The sequence below is a fragment of the Typha angustifolia genome, chromosome 15, assembly GCF_048772165.1.
Source record: "Typha angustifolia cultivar Huaian chromosome 15, ASM4877216v1, whole genome shotgun sequence".
Taxonomy (NCBI): Eukaryota; Viridiplantae; Streptophyta; class Magnoliopsida; order Poales; family Typhaceae; genus Typha; species Typha angustifolia.
Genome location: NC_133253.1, coordinates 6148816 through 6174366, shown reverse-complemented (window position 1 = coordinate 6174366; position 25551 = coordinate 6148816). Strand labels below are relative to the sequence as shown.

Here is a 25551-nt window from a genome sequence, read left to right as displayed (position 1 = left end):
CCCCCGCCAGCCCATGACCACCGTAGGCCAGTCCCCGAGCTACTGGGACTTGGCGAGCTCCTGCCACGTCACGTCACCGTCAGTGGCGGTTAGAGTTGCCCGTGCCACGTGTTGCGTCCCTTTCCCCCCCTCCCACGTACCGTATTATTATTATTATTATTAACCACGTTTAATGCTTTTAAATTAAGTAATAAAAGAAGAAAATACAAACAAAAAAATCTGAGTGACCAATAATATTTATTCCGTGAGAGAATAATTGGAGTTTGAAACCTCTCTTTTTTAATTAATTAATTAATTAATTAATTTATAATAATAAGTTTCGCAATGTGCATATTTTTCACACAAACCTTTCTTTCTGGGGTTTACTTTTATAGACTAACTTTTCAAATAAGAGAAAAAGGTGGTAGAATACGATGTTTATGTTGGACCGAAGTTGATATGCTTTAGCTTTTAGTCAGTCCCATAAACAAACTCGTCCTTGTTTCCTTTCTCTCAAATCTAACCATAAAGTTCTACTTTTGCTTTAAATGATCGTTGGATGCCTTCAATTCATATGGTTGGGATGATTTGACTCTCATTCATCCCCCTACCTCTTAACTTCTATTATTAACAAATCTATCTATTGATATATAAAAATTACTACCAACAACGATTAATTACTCTTTGATATATATATAATTATATTAAACAGCCGGTTTATAAAAATTGGTGACAAGAAATTGATCTAAATTATCTCAACTTATGATCATCACGTAAATTTTTACATAAAATGCCGTCTCTGGCATCATGCTACGAGGAAATTTTTCGTTAAATTAATTTCTAAGAATATAAAGAATGTGGCGTTGCAATTGGGAGCAATTAATTGTTTGTAAGTATATATGTATATATATTAATCAGTGCCCTTCCATGACTCATTGACTCCTAATTCGCCCACCTTATTTGATTTAATTGGAAGTGGGGGCAGAAACTATGAAGAAGAAGAAGAAGTAGTAGTAGTAGCAGTAGCAGCAGCAGCTAACAGTAGTAGTAGTAGTAGTGGACGAGGGTCGTTCATTCTCAAATCGATACGTCAATGGCATGTATGCATTGGTGTCATTCTTGGATAGGTCCACCCTACCCCTACCCTTCATTCATGTTCATCAAAGGCCTCCCAACCCCACAACTCCATTATCCATACAAACACACACACACACACAGCTCTCTTTTGGCATAACTCACAGGAATAGTCATAGGTCTCTCCCTCCCACTATCACTTTCCAACTAGAATTAATTAACCAAGCACATAGTAGCACGAGTAGCTTGACATATGTACATATATGTATATAATATGGGGTCCTTAGGTAGGTGATCCATTAATTTGTAGGGTAACCAGACAAGTTATATACCACCACCATCACTACCCTATAAACCCCCTCCTTCTCTATTCGAATCTTTGTCCCCCATTAATTTTCCCACAGCAAAGCGATAAGGATCACCCAGGCCACTCCATGCATGCATATATGCTCAAACAAATTTAAGTGGTTAAAATATATGTAATATGTAATATATATATATATATATATCTACCATTCCAACTGAAAGATCATGAAAGGAACAGCTTGTTCTACTGAAGGATTACAAAACTCTGTGTGTGTGTGTGTGTGTGTGTGTGTGTGTGTGTGTGTGAGAGAGAGAGAGAGAGAGAGAGAGAGAGGACTAAATTTGTTAGATGATTGAGCATGGTTGGTTGTAGCAGAAGACAGGCTTAAGGGTGTCAAGTAGTTATGGATGTTTTGAGGAAGTAGCTGTCGATAGATTGACTGTAAGATAGACATCTGAGGGTCCATTTCTGTCGGTGATTAATTGCCCGTTTTGATGTATGTATATATAATATATATGGAGAGAAATTTCTTGTAGTTATATATATATATATATATGTATGTGGAGATTTATTGCAAATTATATATGCAACGTGATGAATTGAACCTAGACTTGAGGTGGCAATGTTATGTGGAGGGCCACTATAATATATGATTTCATGGATCGCTTGAATATTATTGTTAGAAACAAAGAGAGTTTATTGGAACTTTCTTACAGATTATTAATCACAAAGTCATCCTAATTGATTAAACAAAAGGTAATAGTGATCATCTGAAAATTATATTGAGAAGAAAAGATGGTCAGTTTGAGGGAAGGGTGATTCTAAGCACTTAAAATTTAGACTAGTACAACACTTGTATCAAATTATTTTAAATGTACTTATCGTTCCACTGTTATTAGGGACTATTATTAATAATAAGTCACACTATGCATCCTTAGATCTCGACACTTCATTGGGAAAATATAAATTATATTTCTTCTCTTTTAGCTAGACTTTGCAATTGGCTTGGATCGAGATTAAGGCTATTTTGCAATGATTAAGGCTACCTAGATATATTCTTCTTGTAATTAAGTAGACATCATTCACCTATGAAACGGTCAATTTTAGTTTGTAAGGCCACTACAATACAAATATATAATGGAAGAAAGAAATCAAGATGAAGCAAGGAATTGACCTTTGTGGTCGTCGTGGACAGGAAGTGGAAGTTTCAATCTTCTTTCATTTTTTTTCCCTGTCGGTGGAGAAGTCTAATGAGAAAATCTATTGCCTGCATTTAAAATGATATTAGCATAACAGAAATCAAATTAATTAATGCTACCAAACGTTTACTTTATCCAAGATTTTCTAGCACTGTAAGACTATTGCGCAAGAAGTCCTTGAAATAAGTTCTGCATCAAAGTTAATGTTACTATTACCTTCATTTCTTCCTTCCCAAAAATGGGCAATTAATGTGCCATGTTTCAAGATTAACCTCATCTTCATAAATACATATAGTGTTACAAAAAGAGATAGATAATTAGCTAGGTCAAACAAAAGAACTGTTCTTTCTTTGAGGATTTTTTTATTTTTATTTTTAACTAAGTCAAGTCTCATAATTAATTAATGTCATCGCCCTCAGGAACGCCTGTCAGAGATTATAATGAAAATTACTGCAGTCGCTGTCTGCATGAAAGCTTCAATATGGGATTGATGGTGTTTTCGAGACATGCCGACAATTCTATTGTTATGAGGAACAGTATGGTTCATGCTTATTGAAAGAGAAATCCTCAGAAGGATGAAAGAAAATAAAATTAAAAATCAATAGAGTTGTCCCTTTTAACAGTTCACCACGGATGGGATTGCTTAATTCTTGAGCAATCCGGATGCATCTACACTCTATGACTGACTGCATGGTGATTCACTTCCCAGGATCTATTAGTTTTCATTAAATTCAGACACTTTTTTTTTTTTTTGGTTGTCCTTTGAATTGCCATCGATCCTGCAGCATTAGGTCAAAGAATGAAAATGGTGAGATACTTTTAACCTAGAGTAAAAAAAGGGTACATGATCAGAAAACCAACTGAACTTCTTTTGCAAGTGTCTTATCATTCAAGACATGCAACAAAAAAGTAGCAAGTGGGCACAAAGAGTGATGTGCTCACTACTATTAATGCATGATACCTCCATTTTTGGCTACGAGTGCTGCAATAGGCAACGTAAGACAATCCATTTGCACCAACGTGAAATCTGTGGTCATGAAAGGCAAACATACAAAGAAATCGACATTCTGGAGATACTACTATCACTAGTGTGACTGACACAAAGCAGTCGGCATACACGTAATCTGTATGTAATTTATTACGACGACGTAGTGCAGTATCCATGCAGGAATTTAACTCATTCACATCAAGAAACAGGTTAAGTGATTTGCAGTAACTAGTCTGAAAGTGCTCTCTTTTGTCCTAACCAGAAAAGAGAGAGAGAAAAGAGAAAAAGACTTCATCACTCTATATATATATATATATATATATATATATATATATACATGAATCCAAATTAAGGAATGTGTTAAGCTGTACCATCTAATGGTTTGGCCCACATATTAAATAAATCTTTTTTATTGTTTCTTATATTCGATCGGTTTAATTAATCGGCGTAACCTCACTGTTTCATATCCTTTTTCCTAACCGTTTTGTTCCATTTGGGTCCACAGATGTATGGTGGATGATGTGATCTCCCATCAGCACTACTAGAAATCACGGCCGTACAAGGATAGAGTTTTTGGACCACTGAAAATTAATAAAATGTTTGCTTTTTCGGGTGATCAAGTGTTGAGAATCTTTGTGTTGCATTTGCCACCACCCAAAATGTCATCCAGAAGAATGAGGAATTGAGATGTTTACTGAGCTACCAAAACTTTAAGAGGTTATTTTGAAGTAAACGATAATGATACTCTTGTTTTATACCTCTACAATTCTCCTAGCTTCTACTGGATTTGAATGTTACCTGCATCATGAACTATATCAATATTCAACTACCAGAGAAAGAATATGATACAGTTCTGACGATAAATACATGCGGCATTACTCTGAAAACTTGCTGCTTTTCCTGCATGCTTCATGCTATTTCTTTCTAGATCTTCTTCCTCTTTCAGTTGTTGTTATCTAATGTGGGTCTCTTCTTCTTCTTCTTCTTCTTCATTGTTTTTTTTATTTTTTTTTTAAGGATGACAAAGAAATTGATAGATAGAAGTTTGAACATGCCAACTACTAGGGACATATTATGTTTGAGTAATATTAACTAAAGTTTATGGACAGTTTATGATTCTAGGTCCCTCTGGTTTGCTGGATATTGCATGACGATTCTCTTTACGCAACTTCTTGAGCATGTGCAGATCCAGAAAATAATATATATGGCTTATAATCTCCTAGGTAGTAAGTAAGAGAGAAGAAAAGAAAAACAATAGGTTAATGACCACGTGTATCGATAACATTATAATATGCTCCATTTATATAAGAACTAGCACTATGTTACAACTACCAATATATATATATATGAAGTTTAAAGCATGTTCTATACTGTCACTATGAGACCTAAAAATTACAAGCATAAATTCTGCGATGACATGGTTCACGTATCATTATACTAAATTTAGTGTCGGTCTCAGAAGACGAGACAAAGAGAGGTATTGTTAGTGACATAGCACGACTTCTCCACTGATATCAAATGCAATGCAGAAACTTATTAGCAAGGTAGGGTAGTGGTGTACAAACACTTACGACTGCTTGGTTCTTCGCTCTTGCAAACGTGCTTCATGGGTAGAAAATATTATCCACTATGAGTTGGATAGCTATCTTTAGCATGTAATAGTACTAATTATTCAAGGAAGAAGTTTCCAAGAAGCTAATGAGTAATGAGCTTTTAAAATAAAAGGAAGGTGTACTCTATTTTGGAATATGGAAGTACACAACTATGTTTTTCTTTTTCTTTTCTTTCTCTTCTATTTCTACCCAATGATGAAACTTTCCGAGGTGAGCAGGCAAAATGACTTCCAAAAACCTACATTCAAAATCTCTGGTTTGTTTTGTTTTGCATAAGGAAAGATTCTTGTTGTAAGATTTGTTAGAATTTTGACTCTCTTGGTTGTAAAGATTACAATTAGTGAAATTTAAAATATCAGAGCAATTAACCCACTGTTACTGCAACAGAATACTATTAGTTCCTATATATACAATAGAGATGAGTAAACACCCCAGTGCCCAACCTTCCCCTCCCTTCCTCTCCCATTCGCACTTTTAAAAGGAGGGGAGTAGGGGAAGAAAACCCTCAGCTTAATCACCCCCACCCACTTGAGTGTGACATCTCTTTTATTTGTTCAGCATTGCAGCAGTCCTCTGTTCTCAATTCCATTTGTCTTCTCCAATGCTACATCTTTTCCTCATCCCCTCCCATCTATAATTCCCATACCAAACTCAAAGATCAAGAAGTGCCGTGTGAAATGGGGAGGCATTCTTGCTGCTACAAGCAGAAGCTGAGGAAGGGCCTGTGGTCTCCTGAGGAAGATGAGAAGCTCATGAATCACATCACCAAGTATGGTCATGGGTGTTGGAGCTCTGTTCCTAAACAAGCAGGTAGTATTACTGATAACTGATACAAATTCTACTGCTTCTGCATCTGAATTGTGACAAGAAGAAGTTTTTGCATGCAGGTCTCCAGAGGTGTGGGAAGAGCTGCAGGTTGAGGTGGATAAACTACCTGAGACCAGGTCTAAAGAGAGGCACATTCTCACAACAAGAGGAGAATCTCATAATTGAGCTGCATGCAGTACTGGGAAATAGGTAAGAAAAGCCCCTGGGCTATTCTAAGATTCATCTCCATATGATCCAAGGATTCTAACCAGCAATTGTTCTTTAGGTGGTCTCAAATTGCAGCACAATTACAGGGAAGGACAGACAATGAGATCAAGAACTTGTGGAATTCTTGCATCAAGAAGAAGCTGAGGGAGCGAGGCATTGACCCCAACACCCACAAGCCACTTGCAGAGGCTAAAGATGAAGAGAAAACTCCCTCTAACAGTGGATGGACTTCTGGATCCAGTGACCTCAAACCCCCTCCTCCATCAAACACCACCACCATGGTGGGAAATCTCATTTCCTCTAAGAATTCGACTACGACGGCCGCCAAAGAATTTGCTATGGACTATCTTTCTCTTCCACAGTTAAGATTCGACCATGATTTTACTGGCAACTCAAATCCACTCCTCTGGTTTAATCATACTAATGCAGAGAACAATTGCACCTCTGTATCCAATGCCAATACATCGGTTTCGACATCGGTTCTCTCAAATTTGATGAATTTGAAGCCTGTGGTCCATCTCCCACAGGATAATTCTCTGCAGGGCTGCACTGGTAATCCATACTGGGATGCTGCTAACGGTAGTAGCAGCAGCGGGAGCAGTGTGACCACTAGTACTGGATTTGACCTGCAAAGTACTACCTCCTTATTCGAGACTGGCATCTTCCCATGGTTAGATGTAGCATTAGAGAAAGATGTCCGTATACAACTGCAGGAAGAACATGAGGACCTCAAATGGTCTGAGTACCTTCATGGTTCGTTTCCGTTATCTGCCGGAATCTGCAACCAAAGCCAGTCTCTGTATGATGGAATCAAAGAAGAAAACTCACTTGCCATCGACGGGCTAAGTACTTGGCACAAGAATCAGCAGCCCCTGCAGCAGTTACCAGAGTCAGACATCTACTGTAAGGATCTGCAAAGAGCTTCTTTCCCTTTCGAACAAGTGTAGAATATCGCTGCAACGAGATACGAAGACCCACAACAAAAAGGTTGGAGACAAGCTTTGATTTGAGAATTCTTGATTTGTGGAGGGCTTTGGGAAGAAATGCTTCTTCAGAGCCACCAAAAAAATTTTCCTATTGTATATAAGCATAATGCAACATATTAGATCCATGCAGTTCTTCACTTATCAAAAAAAAGTTCCTATGAATGAAGTTTGTTAAAGATGTATTTTCCTTTCTTGTGACTCCTCACCTTTTTGTTTTGCTGACATGCAAACTCACAGGTTGTTTGTTGTTCTGTCTTGTAAACAGTACAAGTCTCTACTTCTGTTGCATGTTTCTAATATCTCTACGTACTTTACCACTTGTATGATCTCTTCTGCCGCAAATTAATCTACCAAACGACTTTACCACTACTAATCAAGCCGGATTGAAATGAGACAAGCTTAAGCTTGATCAATTGAATCAGACCCGAATGTAATGCTCAATAAGGCTCAATTCATATATAAATATAAATAAATATGTATGTATGTATGTATGTATGTATTATAGAGTAAATAAGATCGATCGGTCTTGATTTGTATCATATAAACTTGAATTTACTTATCAAGCGGCTGGAAAGAGGCTTGAATTGAAATTGATCAATTCAAACTAGAACCATTGACTTAGACTCGAAAATAAATTTCAAAAACAAAGCTATGGTCGATTACACCACCTAGTTACCAGACATTCAGTCAACAATAACATGAAGCCTACTGCTTATTGTGTACGTGCACTTGTGAAGACAGGGTTAGTAGCTGTCCAAGTCTTTTGTTTATTCATCTGATTGCTACTTGATCACTCTCTACGTCATTATAGAGCTTTGCAGGCAAGGAAAGATATGAGTCTACTCTTACTGCCAAGCAAGGCTATCACCCTCCTACCAAACAATGAAAGCAAATCTATCAATGATGATAAAAATGGATCCACTCATTTTACCTACTCGTGCAAAGATTATAACCCTTAATCCCACACCAACCGCAGAACCATATGATCGAATCTCATCTATAACTATTGGTATTATCTTAACATCCATTTTGACCTGGAATGCTTAGGACATGTGAATCAATCAATAGTATGAGACTATGCCTGTGATTTTGGGAGCCACTAAGTGTGGTGAATGTGGTAGGAAATTCTAGTGCTAGTCTATTTGACTAGCTCTCCTTGATGCTGATGACATTGGGGGCAGAAGTATCTTGGCCTCCAAGGCTCTTTCAACTTCTCAGAGCTCCACATTTATTTTGTTCCCAAGTCAACAACTTTTCATGGACTATTATGACTTTGTTAGCATGGTAGACCACAAGATAGGGATTGCATGCATTAAGATGACCTGAACTTGTGGATTAAATAGGAATATTAACTGAGCAAATGAATTAATGCTAAAGCAAGAAGACCAATGCAAATATTGACTTTGTTCATTAGCTGACAAAGGGGGGAAAAAGAAAAGATTTTTACCCTACTGGAAAGCACCACCCTGATATGTGATCATCAACTCTGAAGACCAAAGAGGAAGAACATCACCTGAAAGAAAGTATTATGGCATGAATGAGCCCAAAAGAAGAGAGAAAAAGTGTCAAATGTCCAACTCAAGCAGTAGGATAGTATGCTTTTCCCATTATGAACTTTTCCTTAGCTGATAAAAGAGAAGTAGTCATATCTGATTACAAGTTTTTCTCAAGCAGAGTGAAGAGGGGAAAATTAAACTATACCAATAATGGATGAATAAGACAATCTTTTATTCCTTCTTTCTGCTACTGCCCCTTAGGACAAAGTTTTATCAGTACATTTTTTACAGAAAGTTTGAAAAGTTAGAAGGGTGGAGATTTAAGCTCCATTCCACATGAATTAGAAGCAGGAACTAGGTCGAAGGGAAAGGTTACAAAAACGACCAGTAAGCCTTCTAATGGACAGAAACCAGGATGAGTAACACCAAGCTTCATGCTATATTTGCTAAATCCCAATTGTTTTCTATTCTCAAACCCATACAGCTGCTCCAAATTTCTGCCATATGATTGCCTTTAATTCTGCATACTGATCTTAATATTGCCAAGTCCTGATGAGGAAATCTCAGCCAAAATATCGACTTCCTCAGCAGCATATGTGCATTCATATTTGTCGAAACCTGTAGTAAAAGATTACGGTAACCATCCTGCAGAGCTCAAATTTTAACAGTAAATACCACATTCCTCAACATTAGGTCCAGTAAACTTTGTCACAAATGGATTAATCCGAATCCACAACATAGAAAATAGGGAAGCAAGAAGAAGCGACCAGATGACAATAATAGTTGGAACTCTCTGTTGGCGGACTAACAAGCCCTTTAAGAATGGATATAGATGGATGAGCACCATGAATGAGAATAATAATTTAGCGAATAACAGAACCCAAGACCCATTTGTATCTTTGATAGCAGTGGATATTCCAGCAACAATAGCCCACATATTAATGAGAATTATCGTTGTTGGGACTACCAAAAGAGAAGTCCATCGGAAGACATACAGCTCCCTAAGATCCTCCTCAACAAATTTCTCTGTCAGGACAGTTAAATTTGCACTTTTCCCTACCAAAATCTTTATTGGTGCATAAATAATCGCAAACAGATGGGAAGAAACTCCTCCTATCACCCAAAACTGCTGGCTTCTCCACCATTCCTCAGTTCCAACACCACTCCACCTCATTTCCAGAAGTCCTGTTGTGAAAACTGAAAGGAAGAGAAGAGCAAGAGAGATGTTTCCAACATAACTGATCTGCACATGTGAAACAATTCTAACGATTAAAATCTAGATAAAAGTATGCAGTTTCCTAGGTTTTTTTTTGTTTTCTAGCAACCAAAACAGTTATCAACGTTTCCTGCTTGATTTATTTAACTTACAGGTGGAATGATAAATTTCCCACTGATAAGGCAGATAGCTGGTAGAGTGCAGTATATAACGAGGGGAATGGATGTCAGTGGATAAATGGTGGCATTGATGTATGCCATCCTCTCTAACCACCTAAGCTTGCTTCCAAATGAATACCAGATAGGGCAATGCCGACTTAATAGAATCTCAATGGAGCCAAGAGCCCACTGGAGTAACTGATTCAAACGATCAGAAAGGTTGACTGGTGCACTTCCTTTAAAAGCAGGACGGGCAGGTGTGCAATATATCGACCTCCATCCGCGGGCATGCATTTTAAGACTCGTCAGAATGTCAGAAGTCCGAGAACCATACATCCAACCAATCTGCCGAACAACAAAACAACCTAGTGTTAGAGAAATCAGTCAGAACTTATGCAGATATCATTAATTAGATAGTCATTTTCCTCATTGAATGAGATATGCTAGTGGTAAATTTAAATTTCTTTTATTTTCCCATAACAAACTGGATTGGACTTTAGTTACTCATATTACTGTCAATGGATAACTCATAAACAAAATGATAAATGGAAGAAGTAAGAATTCACGGTCTATTAATTTTTTTAAAAAAAGCATTACTCTTGAAAAAGAACAAGTGAAAGAACAAATTCTGACCGTATTATCACGTGCAACCAAGATAAATAACTGGCCAAACTATGATCTTCACTATATGTCAAAATTGCCAAAACAAAATTGCACAAGATTGTTCTCATTATTCTGTGCGGAAGTTCTGCTAATTCAGTAATTCCAATTGAGAGTGTATAAAGAATTCGGTCATGAAAATGTTAGATTAGGTTTAGAAGTGCTAAGCTTGAGTAAAAGATCTTAGTGGACAAGAAGTTATGGATAGTAAAGCAAAGCGGTCATCTCAATGGGATGAAATTGTAACCCCCAATTCTTTCAAACAGAGATAGAAATGGAATTTAAAAATTTAGTGTTAGTCAAATTAACTTTTTGTAAAAATAAAGTAACTCAAATAATTGATTAAATAGATGGGATCATTTGAATTTACCAGAGAAGTTATGAATAAGCTAGCCAGCACCAAAGGTGCCAACTCCTTAAAGCATACATTATATGTATTACAGAAAACACAAATATCAATGCAGTTACCTCTCTCCCCCATGAAGTATTCTCCTCATAATCACAGCTTACAACATTAATTGCTTCTTTTAGGAGATCTTCTGGCGTTTCAGACCTTGAGAATCTATCATCCTTGACAATTATTGAAGCTATAAGAGTTAGTGATTGGCCAAAATATTGCTTCAAGCTCAGAAAAAGAGAAGGATATTCAGCCTCAAGAATGTTTGGTTCCACATCACATGAGGTGCTTGCCTCTAGATGAACAGTAGAAGCATAACCACAGCCATCATAAAATTTCTCCTTTCCTGGTTTATACCAGCTAAGTATGCTGCATTTAGATTCCATTGGTGGGTCATATCCATACAATGCTTTCCTGTTAAAGAAGCACCCTGTGCCAACATAAAGGGGCCCCTGTATTCCATCAAGACCCTTTAAGTTTACCTGCAAAATCATAAAAAAAGACAACTGAGAATTACTAGAACCCATTGTTTGATTTTTTTTTTTTTGAAAAAAAAACTCTATTAGAGGTCTTAAATAGAGATAATGAGCCAACTAATTCATGGAAACTAGATAACTAGCTGTCAACTCATCAATTACTCTAAAAGCTTAAGTTGTTGAAAAACAACGATCTTTATATTTTATATATTCAAATATTTCTCTTCACTTTTGGGCCTAGGTCCAAGAAGTGGACTTGATTAAGTGAGTGGAGGTTTAATATTTTAAATGACATATGTATTTTTCGTCATTCAATCGCTGCTTTGATATCTCAGCTTACCAATTACTCTAAAAACTTAAGTTGTTAGATAAGAGTGATATTTATATTTATACTCTAATACTAGAAAAGAAGTTCCTATATTATGTTGTGTTGTTCGTGATTATAATACGGATTGAATCTAACCAACCTGTCTCGAACTTGATCATTTTAGTTTTAAAGAATAAAGATTTCTAGCTGGGGCATTCGAGCGTCTGCATAGTGTTCATACATATAAAGTCACTATTTTGGTCATTCGAACGACTTAGCGAGGCCGTTCGTTGGATAATTTTGTATTAGGGTTTATTTATTATTTTTTAAAGTATGGCTAGCCTCTAAATATATGAAATGACAGCCACTTTAGTATTATTGAACATTTAGTCTTTGTTTTGCACCTAGGCATGAGCCAACCTTCTCCCTCTTCCTCTCGACCCTTTGGTATCCACTCCAAGATTCAACCCACGGTCGAGGTTACAACTCCGCCGCTTCTCCCTCCATACTCCGATGACCAGTTTCACCTGGAAGCCCCTTCTCCGCCCTCGACTTACTTAAGGTACTATCCTATCCACCATAGCTATTTTTCACTTCCATAATCCAAATCCTAACCATATCACCAATTTTCATCATTCGCTTCCATTCTGTCATCCTTGACCTTTGGTCGTTATTTCCAACATATCTTTTCATTTACAAATCCGACCGACAAGATTCTGATTACATTGGATTCCTGACTTCTAGAGGAACAAAAGCTTAGGTCATTTTAACAGATAAATTGATCCCTATTGCCTTCAAAAATTTCGTGTTTAATTCTGCCCAGGGCTGCAACTCAAATCACAATCATCTTCCTTAAGGGTAGTTGTAACATATTGCCTAAATTTTTTCTATACCAATCTTTACATATTCATCCAAAGCCCCAAGATGCTAGTAAGACCATAATGATATAAGCAATGTGGAAAGACATTATATCCTTTACTTCAACAAAAGTCATTTCCCAAAACAGAGTTCGTTAGAAAATGATTCACGCAAGGATGGTCGTGCCAGTGGTGGCATGGCACCTGGCACACCCCTGTGTTGCATGCCAATCTCTGTGCCAATGTGGAGTTTTTTTATTTTTTCAATTTTCATCAATAATCATTAAATGAAGTCTTTGATTATCCCTATTATTCTATGTTTAATTAGATATTAGTTTTAATTATTAAATTATTATCAATTAATATTATGTGTTCCATTATATTATGGAGAATCCAATCATATTATGGAGTACTAAATTATTAATATTAGTTTAATGAATGTATTCACTCATATTATGTATTGAATAATATTTATATTTGACTATTGTTTTATCTTTACTAAAATATGGCATTTACAAAAATAATCTAAAGATAAAACACTATAATGTAGGTTTTAATATATTAATTTAAACCAAAAACTAAAGATTGACATGTTAAAAACCCAAAAACATATCTAAATATCCTAATTTTTTAATTAAAAATATGTTAAATGAATGACAGGGTCAAGTAGAGGCATGCCGGTCGGCATGTCCTCGTGCCGATAGTGACACGAATATCGTTGGATCCACGTACTTTCTAACACAGCACAACACGCTACTGTTGTTGAAAAAGTACAAAATGTTTACATTCCTAATTCACAAGAAAAGATTCTGACTTTTAATTTTCTACACTACTTAATGACATCGAGTCAAAGAGAAGGATCCAATCAGATAACAAATTAGAACGACAATTATTGTAGTCGTCCTTGACCATTAAATGAACACAAAAATTCTGCACTAGATAATGCATATTGAATTCTCTCTCTCTCAGATCCACTTGCAATTTGCAAGTGCAACCAGGTCCCCCACAGCCAGAGTTTAGTTAACTAGTGCAAATAAACCAATTCTCCAACTATTTATGTTGTCAGTATATAAATGCTATCATTAGATATCATTACTTCCACTGACAATGTTGGTGCAAATTACAAATGAATGAATGTTCATGTCTTGACTAAATGCGTATGTGCCAGCCAAAGTTCTGGTAGGGTATGCATTAAAGCGGCAACTTGCCAGCATGTACAAATCAATCAAGAATATAGATAGTGACAGACATGTTAGGCATATTCAATTATTAGTTGAAATTCACTTCTTCAACATAATTATGTATGCAAAATGCTCATGCCTGTTAAGATGGTAGATGATTGAGTTTAATCTTGACACTAAGATTTTTTTTTTTCTGAAAAAGGAACTATATGTATAAATAATGCATTATATGGATTACAAAATTTCACTCACGTCGTAGAAGATCGTATTGTGGTTAGAATACTGATTTCTTGCATTAGCGCCATCAAATCTCTGTGGAAACTGAACAAAGCATGCCTTCTCCATAATATTGGTGTCCATCATAAAACACATGGCTTCCAGGAAAGCTTTGCTGTTATTTATGTAGTGATTGTAATTAAGATTCAGAATATAAGCTCCATTTGTAAGAATTGCTGAAACCCGAACCTGCAGATTTCTAAAAGATTATTACAAGCATTCTCACTGGTAATTTACATGCCTGAAGATCATTGACCACTACTAAATTTATGTACCAGAGAGTTCATGGCTCCTGCAACCTTATTATCTTGATAACCAGGGCGCTTTTCACGGGACACATAAACAAGTTGTGGAAGATTTCTATCTTCAGCATCACTTGGTCCACTGCAGCCCAATAGTATCTAGAGACACATTCAATCAGATCCATGATGGTGTAAACAGAGGTCATTAACGTTAGTATATGGAGTATGCAAGAAAGAAAATATAAAACCTGTATAATTCCTGGATGATTCTGAATATCATTTCCAGGCCATGGTTTTCCGTCTGTCATGACCCAACCATCACAGGGGACATTTTGAAATTTTGCAATCAGGCAGTTGATCCGGACTTTAAATTCCTCATATTGCCTCTGAACACAGTGAAAATCAAGCAGAATAAACAATAAAGTCATCCATAAATCAAGGGGTGCATCATGATATATAACAGGTAAGGACTATGTGAGACAAAAAAACAAGTCGGCCTATATATATACAATTTTTCTTTCTGTAGAATTTGGATTGGCTGGTGAAGGGAGGAAAAAAACAAGTTGATCAACTCAACAAAAGAGTCATAAAGCATTAAAAAAGACCAATTCTCACACACGTGATTCTCTAGCATCTTTCTTTTACCTAGCTTCATTAAGATGCTAAGCCATTAGCATATCCATTAATAAGATGATAAAAAAGAACATCTTCATGGCAAAAGAAGTTCTTTATCAAAAAATTCCATTTGCCCAGATTATCCTGAAAGATTCAAGATGGAAAAAGTTCCTGAACAATCTTTCCAAATTGCAACAGCCGAACCACTGCAGCTTTTGAAAACCATGATCAGATCACAACTTCCATAAGCAAATAAAGAAACTAGCCTATAATATAAATGTTCACCTCACTTTTCAAAAATGAAGCAATATGTTGTGTCACAAGTGTTCATGAAAAAAGATTCATAATGTAGTTTAGAATCAAATTTATCAGGAAGCTACAACACCGACCAATATGCTATTTGACTTGAAAAGTTAAAATCATCAAAAATTTAACAGAAACTTAAAAAAATTATCCATTATTATAGAGAAGCCCAAAGGGCAAATACCCAGTATTAATGAAATATGATAATGTCAGGGCCATATGCAACCTTCACATCACTAAATTTTGTTACTAAATAAAAAAAGTATGGTCCATGTTTACATGTAATGTAAGAAAGTAGGACTAAAAGACAGGATTTATGACCTTCATTGTCCTTCTCTCCTTGGCAAATGTAGGAAATGTACTGTTCTTTAAATAATCCACCTTCTGTGAGAAGTAATATTCAGGGGCTCTGGGCTCAATATTAAATTTCCTACAGAAGGGCACCCATGTCCTGGCAAACTGACATGTTTCCTGCAAGGTTTCAAGAGTTATCATTGAGGCTCCATCATCTGAGACATAACATGTAACCCTTTCTGCCGGATAATCTACAGCCAACATTGAGAGCACAGTATTTGATGTGACAAGAGGTGGTTCTTTAGTTGGATCTGTTGTACTAACAAACACATCTATGAAAGCAAGTTCACATGGTTCTCCGGGTTGGTTATACCTGCAAGCATGTGCCTTTAGATAACTAGATGAACTATAAAATCTAAAGCTTATCCAAGAAAAAGAAGAGAAAAACAGACACTAGGAAGAAATTAGTTACCTCAAACACAAGCGTTCTGGATATGTTTCTCTTCTAATAGGTTTCCACTTGGGAAGCTGTTCGAGAATCCAAGATAAAGAGAACCAAACTTCACAAATAACTGAAGTTAACCAGAGACCATAAGCATTTCTGACTGGGTTAGCTAATCGGTATTGGAGAAAGAATACTAAGGCTACAAGCCTAAGGATTATAGCAGCTCTGTATGGATTAATCCTTGAGGAGGGGACAGGCACCTTCCTTGAAAGAGGTTGACGAAGTTCCTCATACCTAGAAGCAGGATAACAATGATCAAGAGCATATTTGAGTAGAAAAATGTTATAACCAAAACAAGACGAAATAAATCAGACAAGCTCAGACATTTTATGAACATTTCTCAGATGAAACTTTTCTAAAATTTCCAAACATCCATGTTTTCATTCAGCAATACATATATTGATACATCCAGAAGAAATTCTTCTAAAATCTATTTTATCAGCTGGAGCAAACATGATGTTTTGTAATGCAGTCCTGCTAAGAAATGTGTTCCTTATAACCTTTTTTAATCTGGCAGCATAGCATAGTGAAAAATAACAGATTGTAAATTAAAATTCAAAACCAGAAAGAGAAATGTTTCAACATCAAGTCCTTTCACAAAAAATATTCTGTCCAAAGACGTTTTGAAGAGTTCTACAACTGCTGTCAACCTGACCTCAACTTTCTAGAAACTGATGACAAGTTAAAGAAAAAGATAAGACAAGGCTAGTTGGCAGAGCGTTGATTGTAGTTTAGGCTCATAAACCTAGGAGTTCTGCACAAGTTCCTCTTATCATTGGAATAATCTTAATAAGGAGTAAAAATGACAACATTTAGAGATCTAGAAAGGTTGAAATGATGAAGCAAGGACCGTATTGCACTGTGTTAGCCATGTACTTTCTCAAAGATGACAATTTGTCAAATAAATAAATGCACTTGCAGTAGTACAATTAGCTTCTGAATATGGCCATAAAGCCCACAAGTGAAGACCATCCACTCAGGATTCATTTCAAATATTACACATGTTTCTTAAAATTGATAAAATAAATGTAAAAGAGCATGGAAAACCTTACAGTGACATTCTTACATTTTCATTTGGTCAAATTCCACATCAGATAGAAGACCAGAATCATCTTCTTCAAGAAGCTTCTCTTGGTTTATTTCCGCAGAGGATATCTTTTCCTGAGCAAGCTTCCATTTTTGAAGCCTTTCCCTCCAAAAATTAGTTCTAGAGCTCATCGAGGCTGATGGTTGTGGTTGTAATCTTAGTCCAGCTTCAACCAATAAAAAGAAAGGATCATCATAAACTTCAAGTACATAAGGCAACAATTTCAGTCTGAAGTTGTAAGTATCCTATATATTTAACGAAACTAAAAAATGACAGTTAAATATCACCAAACTGATAAGAAGGCAAAGGTTTAAGACAACCTTTTTCCCAATTCCAAATGCCAAAAGTTGGATGCTTGAAAGTACAGGCCTTTATGAATCGTGAAGGTAGCTCTGTGTGTACGTGCTGTAATTCACAAGTATTATCATTCTAAAGGGCTAAAATTAAGGATTAAGAAGGGCAATCTTTCAAACCTAAGTTAAATCAAAAAAATCTAAATCTAAAAAGCCAGATGGTCTTAGGTACTTGCCCTTTGACCCTTCTGAATGGTCCTCCTTTCAGGAACATCTATTGTAAAGACTGTTTTTGGACACTGTAAATTATCATCATCGTGTACTTGTTCATAGAGAGCTGAAGAACTTCCCAAGTTGTCCGAATCCAGGATGTAACTTGAGTTAGATGTCAAGATACCAGAAGTACATTGTAGTTCATTATCAAGTATTGGACAGACCCCTATAAAAACAATAATATTTCTTAGACAATCAGATTCTGCTTTGGATTATCTGTCAATTCAAGCACTATAAACATAATAGGATTTTTTGTATTTATACCCTTATAAAATCTCTTATTTACTTGTATGTGACTTTAAAATTAATATTTGCATAATTCCTCTCAAAACATATATTATTTGCATAAATATCCTCCCGATTATTTTCCAAGTTAAGACTCAATAATTTATTAGAGAAAAGATAAAAATACCCTTAACTAGGAGAAATCTATGAAACTAGAATAAGAATATTTTTGTCTTTTTTAAAATTGTTCAAATTTTAACAATTAGTTAATTTCAAGGAGTATCTATGTGAAAAAAAAGAGTTTTAAAAAGTATACATACAAAAATACAAAAACAATGTGTTTTGAGGGGTATATATACAAATATCAACTTTAGATGGGCATATAAGAAAATAAGGATTTTTGAAGGGTATATATGCAGAAAAAACACGACACAATAATACTACTACAAGTTCACATAATAAAGACCAAAAGACAACAACAAGCTTGTGTGCATTATAAAGACCATTGCATTTTGCCATGGTTGACTTCCCATTTTCCATATGAACTCAAAAAGGTCCTGCGGACTTAAAATAAACACTCAGTGCAAGAAAAAAATGGCTTCTCACCTTGATGAGATCGTAGCCAATATTGGCAAACTTGGCAAACTTGATTATGTACCTCCTTTCCAATCTATAAAGCAGAGGAACAAATGAAAGCCTTAGACAAGTGCGAGTTTGAACAGGGCTCAACTGATACAAAAAGAATTCAACTTTCCTTTGATTATCTAACTAGCTTAAGACAGAACAAGACCATGTCAACAACATACATATTGAGAATTATAGCTACAGTCAACAATTAAAAAAAAGACAGCCTCCTTTTCAGAACCAGCCATGAACTATGACAAATTTCTATGCTTTGAGTATTATTAGAAGAAATGTCATCATATAGTAAAGAAAAATGTAGTGCTCTACAATTTCATCTGTCATGTCATGGATGCATGTTAAATTGTCAATGAATCACACTACAAACTTCTTCATGTATGTCCACCAAACATTAAAATACCATTTACGCTTACCGATTTTTTTCATAAATAATAAGTATATAAACTTAAAGAAAAAATTATGATTGCATCGAACATGGTAAAAAGGAAACCAAAAACAAGAAAAGAAGCTAACTGAGTTATCCATCATTAGCATGAAAAATACGATCAAATAACAGCAAGCATAAACAAATAAGAATAATACAAGTGAGTTTCCAAGTCACACTGTATTTCTACAAGGTCAAGCCCAAGCTGCGACAAATTTACACTTTGTAAGAAAATTGAATGTCATGTAGCAAGAGGTCTCCCCTGCTATTAGAAAGCTGGCTCATGGCACATATTATACGTAAGGTGATGGCCTGATAATATGCCAGAAAGCCGGCTAGCAGTTTCATAATAAATACTCAGGTAATTAATTCATTTCAGATGGAAAAGATATACTATAGCGAAGGACAAAGATTCTTCCTCAAGATAAAAATTATTCTAAATTACAGAGGAGACTAGCAATTTTGAAGAGAATATTTCTATTTGAAGTATTATACACAATATCATAAAGTAGTAGCAGACTTGCATGTGAAAATATTTGTCATCTCTGATGTGAAATTGGAACGTTAATTTAGTAATCAGAATGAAATCCCGAATGCCCAATAAATAGGAAATAAAACTAACTACGGCACAAAGCCTAACAATGCAAAGCAAACAAACAAACAAACAAAAAAGACAATCTGCAGTAAGAAAGGAAGCAAATTTTCCTCACCGGGTTGTCCATTTAGGTGAAAAAATGGCCTTTTGCGTATACACTATGGCTTCTTTCTCTTCTTTCCTCTTCTTGTTCTTGTGTGTGGTAGGGATGGTAGGAGGAGGAGGAGGAGGAGGAAGAAGAAGAAGAAGAAGAAGAAGAAGAAGAGGACATGGGGGGTATTCTTGGGATTAGAAAGAGAGAAAGAAGACCCGGTCGAGCTCTCCATGGAGGGAGACTCGGGAGAGGCGGGGAGAGATCTGGGATTTTGAGATCTCCTCAAGAGAGGGTTTTGCTCTGCCATGAAACTTCTCTCCTCTTTCTCTCTCCTCTTTCTCTCTCTAGATAGCTCTTCGCTCTCCCGCGCTCGATGAGTTGGTTTGCCAGCGCGACAAAACCGGAACATAAATAATTTCGGGATTTTATAATAATAATAAAATGGGTAAATTTCAAATTACCCGGTTATGCCTTATAATATACCGGCCACCGAACTTTTCTTTTATATATATATATATATATATCACTTAGACATTGTTAAATTTTTTATCCAACTTAATAAATTAATTGTAAATTATCATAATACTTTTATTATATTAATAATTTCATTATTTGAGTAAATATGAATCTTTTAAGAGGTTGAAAGTAAAAGATATCGTGATTAAATTTAATGGAATGAGAAGGAAAATTCTAATATTTAATATTGAATATGGTGGAAAATTTTCCTCTAATAATTTTTTTTTTAAAAATTACACTTTCTCTATTAAATTTGGATGAAAAAGTTGAGCAATTTTACATTAGTCTACATCAAAGAGGAGGCAAAGTAATATAAATGAAAGTGTAGAGATAATTTGATTTTAGGCCAAACTAAGTGGGTTAATCGGCAAAGTATATGTATATATTAATATAATACATATGCTGTTTAGTACGATAAGTATTATCTAAATCCAAATCTCAATGACATCGATTTAATTGAAACACCGTTAAATTCAAACTTATAACCTCTCTGCATATGAGAAGTATGAAGGAAAAGAGAAGTGATACCTTAGAGTTTTGAAAGGTTGTTGGTGCAACATCTGCTCCTTTAGCAAGGGACCCTTGCATGGTTTACATACATATATAGAGTGTGTAATATTACTTCCCTCCCTTTCAAGAATTCCCCACTTTCCATAAAAGGGTTCCCTCCTTGGAAAAGAAGCAATAGGAAGGAACAATAGGGCCTAAATATGTATATGCCTTTCAACTAAGGACGCCATAGATTCACTTAGATCACTAGGAAGCCATAACCCTCCCTCCATAATAGAGCAGAAGGCAATTAGCACAGCATAAACATGTGCAATTCTTCAACATTAGAGTGCTCCATGGGAATAATTAACTAAATAGTAACATATCACACAGGCACTAGGCGAATTTAAGATGCAGATGCAAACTCTAACTGTCATCCAGTTGACTACTGCATAGACATTTAAGAGTAACATGCAGTAGATAAGCATACCGAAACAGAGTTCACGGTACAATAAAGGAAGGGGTTAATCATATAATTTACCTTCGAAAGTGCATACTCGTATTCATAAAGTAAAAAAGATGAAGTTCATCCATCAAGATATTATAAATCCTCTGTCCACTCTAATTACGAGATCTAATGCACTAACATGCCACTGTGAAATCTCTCTGCTTAAACTCCTCAAGAAAACATTGGAGGGGAAAGTATCCAAGCGAGAGGAGCAAGAAGGCAGACATACAGCAAGGTGAAGAATCTGAAAGACTATTGACTGTGATCTGACATTACAACAAATCCATTCAGTCATCCAAAGGCAGCTCACCACAATTAACAATCCTGCAGGGCAGCCGTGGGACATCAGATCTGCTAGTTTCCTGCGATTCGAGTTTCCGTACAACATCCATTCCCTCCAAGACATGTCCGAAGACAACATGACGGTTGTCCAGCCAGGGAGTCTGCAGTACATCAATTCATTTAATAAACAACACAGATAGTGTGGTCTGCCCATATATTATTAAGTGTCTTCTAGGAACCTAAGTCTTTAAACCCAAAAATAGAACTGACTAGGGTAGGGAGATGGAGGATAGTCCTGAAGATTTTCGTGCCAATAACATTGTAGCTTACATGTATACTAGAAAGATAGAGTAGAATTACATGGAAAGAAAGGGATTATAGCACTTGGAACACAACTTACCTTCACTGTGCATATAAAAAACTGGCTGCCGTTGGTATCAGGACCAGCATTTGCCATGCTTAGTACTCCAGGACCAACATGCTTTACTGCGAAAGTAATACAAAGAGTCCGGTGATAAATCATGCCACTGATATTATTATACCCTCCAAATAGAAGTTTTCCCAATCACCTAAATTTTTTCACTTGCGAAATTTTTTGGATATGATGGATATGATCTCAGAAATTATTCATGTAGTTAATAAAATTAGGGCATAAGCTTTTCTACTCTTGTTGTTGTTGCTTAAGAATGACACTGGAAAAGTAAATACCAAAGAAGGATGGAATTACAATATTAGGTTATGTAACAAGTTAAATCACTGGTTTTACTTTTATTGTATTCCAATGAAAATGACAAGCTCTTTCTCTCTAGCTATACATTCACTTTGGTGGGAAGACATTCAGCTTCATTATTGTCTAGGTATGAGAGGACGGTGATCTAACTAGTTTAGTGAACTGCTAGACTGGGAGAACAAAAGGCAGGGTATTGAGGGTGAACATGGAAAAGATGCTTTGGATTCGAAATATCTCTTTGGTATAAAGATGTGGGGTTATCCACTCTTCTCCCGGATAATAACTGATAGCTCGAGTTTCACAGGGGCGATTCTGAATGATAATAACAGGTCTAACTTCCCTCTCTTTTTATATTCGGAAAAAAATAATGTCATCAAGACCTTGGCCAGGTCTTCACTAAATAAATTTATTAGAAAGTAAAACAAGTCTAGAGTTAAAAATTAAGGCGAAATATGCCAAATCCTGGTGAATAACACAAAAAGACCTCTAGATGAAATATAACAAATGTAGCTTCTAGATGAAGATACTTCTAGAGAAGTTGCACAATACGATGACAAAGCACTTACATGTGAAGTTTTCATCAGCAAAATTTGAACCATAGATACTCCTTCCACCAGTACCCTATAGCCAAGAAGAGACAACATTCTGATCATATGAACATAATCGACAACTTTACTTTCAATGAATTGTTAAAGTACGTGGTCCTCTTGTAGAACATATAAATATATAATAACTAAGGAAAAATAGCTCTGTGGAGCACATGACTACATGCATCTTGAAAACCAACTTGAAAAAGTTTTGCAGAGTAAATCTGGTATAATTTGCCCAAAGTGCTTACTTTGTACTAGAAATTGCAACATGATAATATATGCTATCACAAAATTTAGAGATTCTTCTATTATCTTTGCATAGTTCACTGTGATGCATCTTCAAAATTATTCTGCTAGGAAGTTAAAAGATCATTGAAATTACATGATATATTATTGCTACCTACTTAGTTTTATTTAAGCTAGTACACAACAGTTTTTTTGTCCTCCCATTAGAAAAAGAATTCAGTTGGAGATAAACAATTAGCATATTCAGCTAATGCCAAGAAAGGAACATAAATGGCAGCAAAAGATGGAAGCAAACTTAATGGCTATGAACTGTTACAGTCAAAGAAGAACAATTTATAAGAACATATTGTGGTAGCTTTCCCTTTTCAAAATCACAGAAGAAGAGGTACCTTCACGAAGCCTACAACATATAGAAGCAGCAAAAGGAACAAACTCACAAGTAATACAAGCTAAAGGTTGAAATCTCACATTCCCGTTCTGAAAATCCCCTCCCTGAATCATAAAATCTTTGATAATACGGTGGAAGGAACATCCCTTATAGCCATAGCCTTTCTCTCCTGCAAAGTTAAGACTAAGTTAGAATAACATCTGTAGATGAATTTGAGATAAACAATACCACTGTGAAGGCTTACCAGTGCACAAGGCAAAAAAATTCTCTGCAGTCTTAGGAACAACCTCCCCAAAAAGGCCCATAATTATTCTACCCACAGGCTCCCCTCCAATTTCCACATCAAAGAAGCACTTCTTCGTTACTTCTGCTTGCAGTTCAATACCCTAAAAGTAGCAGGAGGCAATCAATAACTAAAAACTGAAAACAGAAGACTCCTGTAACAATACTTTAAGCCAACGAAAGAAATACTTCTAACAACAGTCAATTTATCCTGTAATAGATTGACAAAGGCCTTGGATTTTACACTTTACGTAGAGAAAAAATTAGATTAAAATAGGAACCTATGAACACCAAGATTTCAAAAGACTATAGGCAGTAGACGAGAGGGCAACGGATGATGTGGCGCCTACGCGTTAGGCGAGCGCCCAGAATTAATAACTACGATCTAAAGAATATAGTAATGCATTATTCTTAAGAACTATAGTGAGCTAATAGAATCCACTAATTCGTCATGTACAATGATTTTCAATTCCGAGACAATCCAAATACTAAAATATGATAGAAAATGCTAAGGCGCAACCTTAGCGAAGCCTAGTTATATTCTAACTAAGGTGGGAGCCTAGGCGTAAGTTTTTTAAAACAATGAATTAGAACACCAGAAAGGCCCCTCCTTTTTTACTTGTTTTGAGAAATTCCTTATCCAATGCAAGAAAGATATGGCATTTCCTTCTCGAAAGCTATGACCTTCCACTTACTTCCTTCTCCGCGGAGTTTGCGGCAGCCACACACGCCGTTCTCCGGCGCCGCAGGCCTGCATCCGAAACAGGCATTGTAGGAAATTTTGGCGAAGAAAGGAGGCGGAGACTAGAGTTGGTCGTAACAGCAGAAGCCGCTCCTCCGACTCGGCGGCCAGAGAGAGGAGGCGAGGCTTTAGTCCGAGAGGCGGCCGCCCTAGCGGCGAAGGCGTCGTTGCCATAGCGGGCCTGCAGGTTAATCGGCAAAGAGATTTCCATTGTTATGCAAGCAACTCTTCTAGGGTTTTTAAGCAAAAGTGAGGTGAAGAGAGGTGAAGAGAGGAGTTTACCTGTGAGGAGGAGAGAGAGAAGGTAGTCGCCATTGTAGGAGGAGGAGGAAATGGATAGAGGAGGAAGGAGAGTAGCCAAAACCAAAAGTCCAAAAGTCCTGGGTTCAAGTAATAATAATGGTAAGTGGATTGGGTTCGGGGGTTAACGTTCGCCGTGGGTGCCGGTTGGATACTTGTGTCTTGAAATCTCAGCCGTACATTTTGGAGACTGCCTCGAAATCTCAGCCCTCCGCTGGAAGTTATTCATTCCACTATTCGAGTTTTTTATTTATTTATTTATTTATTTATTGAGGAGAAAGCCGTCCGTCGGCTGATGTCATTTTCTTAAAATTCTATCATCGTTCAATTACAACTCCATACATAATTTTTTTTTAAACAAATAAAATATATTAGAAATTAACTTCCACGGCTATTTTTTCAAAAAAAGCTTCCTAAAAATTGGAGAATTAAATATTGCCGGAGGTCAATAAAAAACCAATAACTAGTAAAACAATCAACAGCACGATTAGTCTCTCTAAAAGTATGAATAATTTATAATTTTAATAATTATAAGTAAGAAATTTAATGTCAGCAACTATATCTTTTATAAACCAAGCTAGCTTCATAACCTTATTCAAAGAGTTAACTAAGAGAAGTGAGTCAGACTCGATGACAATGTTTAGGATCTTCTTATTTTTTAAGAACATAAGCACTTCTCGA

The 25551-nt window shown here is 36.1% G+C and overlaps 3 protein-coding genes across 6 annotated transcripts; 1 reads left to right on the top strand and 2 right to left on the bottom strand.

Moving 5' to 3' along the window:
- The first annotated feature begins 5577 nt into the window (after positions 1–5577).
- Positions 5578–7405, top strand: LOC140777291 (transcription factor MYB61-like). The gene is made up of 3 exons (XM_073121310.1): positions 5578–5970; positions 6048–6177; positions 6254–7405. The coding sequence occupies exons 1-3, from the start codon at positions 5838–5840 to the stop codon at positions 7140–7142; spliced, it is 1152 nt and encodes a 383-aa protein (XP_072977411.1). The 5' UTR covers positions 5578–5837; the 3' UTR covers positions 7143–7405.
- A 1487-nt stretch (positions 7406–8892) lies between these two features.
- On the bottom strand, positions 8893–20865 carry LOC140776923 (probable cellulose synthase A catalytic subunit 8 [UDP-forming]). 4 transcript variants are annotated; one of them, XM_073120771.1, is made up of 13 exons: positions 20842–20864; positions 18649–18712; positions 17781–17983; positions 17572–17656; positions 17231–17417; positions 16132–16398; positions 15687–16032; positions 14696–14833; positions 14481–14606; positions 14182–14394; positions 11180–11590; positions 10046–10396; positions 8893–9920 (listed from the first exon to the last, which is right to left on the bottom strand). In XM_073120771.1, the coding sequence occupies exons 5-13, from the start codon at positions 17380–17382 to the stop codon at positions 9339–9341; spliced, it is 2586 nt and encodes an 861-aa protein (XP_072976872.1). In that variant the 5' UTR covers positions 17383–17417; positions 17572–17656; positions 17781–17983; positions 18649–18712; positions 20842–20864; the 3' UTR covers positions 8893–9338. The 4 variants fall into 4 exon arrangements, with proteins under 4 accessions (XP_072976872.1, XP_072976869.1, XP_072976871.1 ...); XM_073120768.1 differs by lacking the exon at positions 20842–20864 and adding an exon at positions 19819–20186; XM_073120770.1 differs by lacking the exon at positions 17781–17983 and having other exon boundaries at positions 20842–20865.
- Positions 20866–21309: 444 nt separating this feature from the next.
- Positions 21310–24962, bottom strand: LOC140778244 (peptidyl-prolyl cis-trans isomerase A1). Its single transcript, XM_073122864.1, has 7 exons — positions 24853–24962; positions 24524–24751; positions 23791–23932; positions 23627–23715; positions 22889–22943; positions 21993–22078; positions 21310–21753 (listed from the first exon to the last, which is right to left on the bottom strand). Exons 1-7 carry the CDS (start codon positions 24883–24885, stop codon positions 21598–21600), a joined length of 789 nt encoding a protein of 262 aa, XP_072978965.1. The 5' UTR covers positions 24886–24962; the 3' UTR covers positions 21310–21597.
- Between the last annotated feature and the right edge of the window lie 589 nt (positions 24963–25551).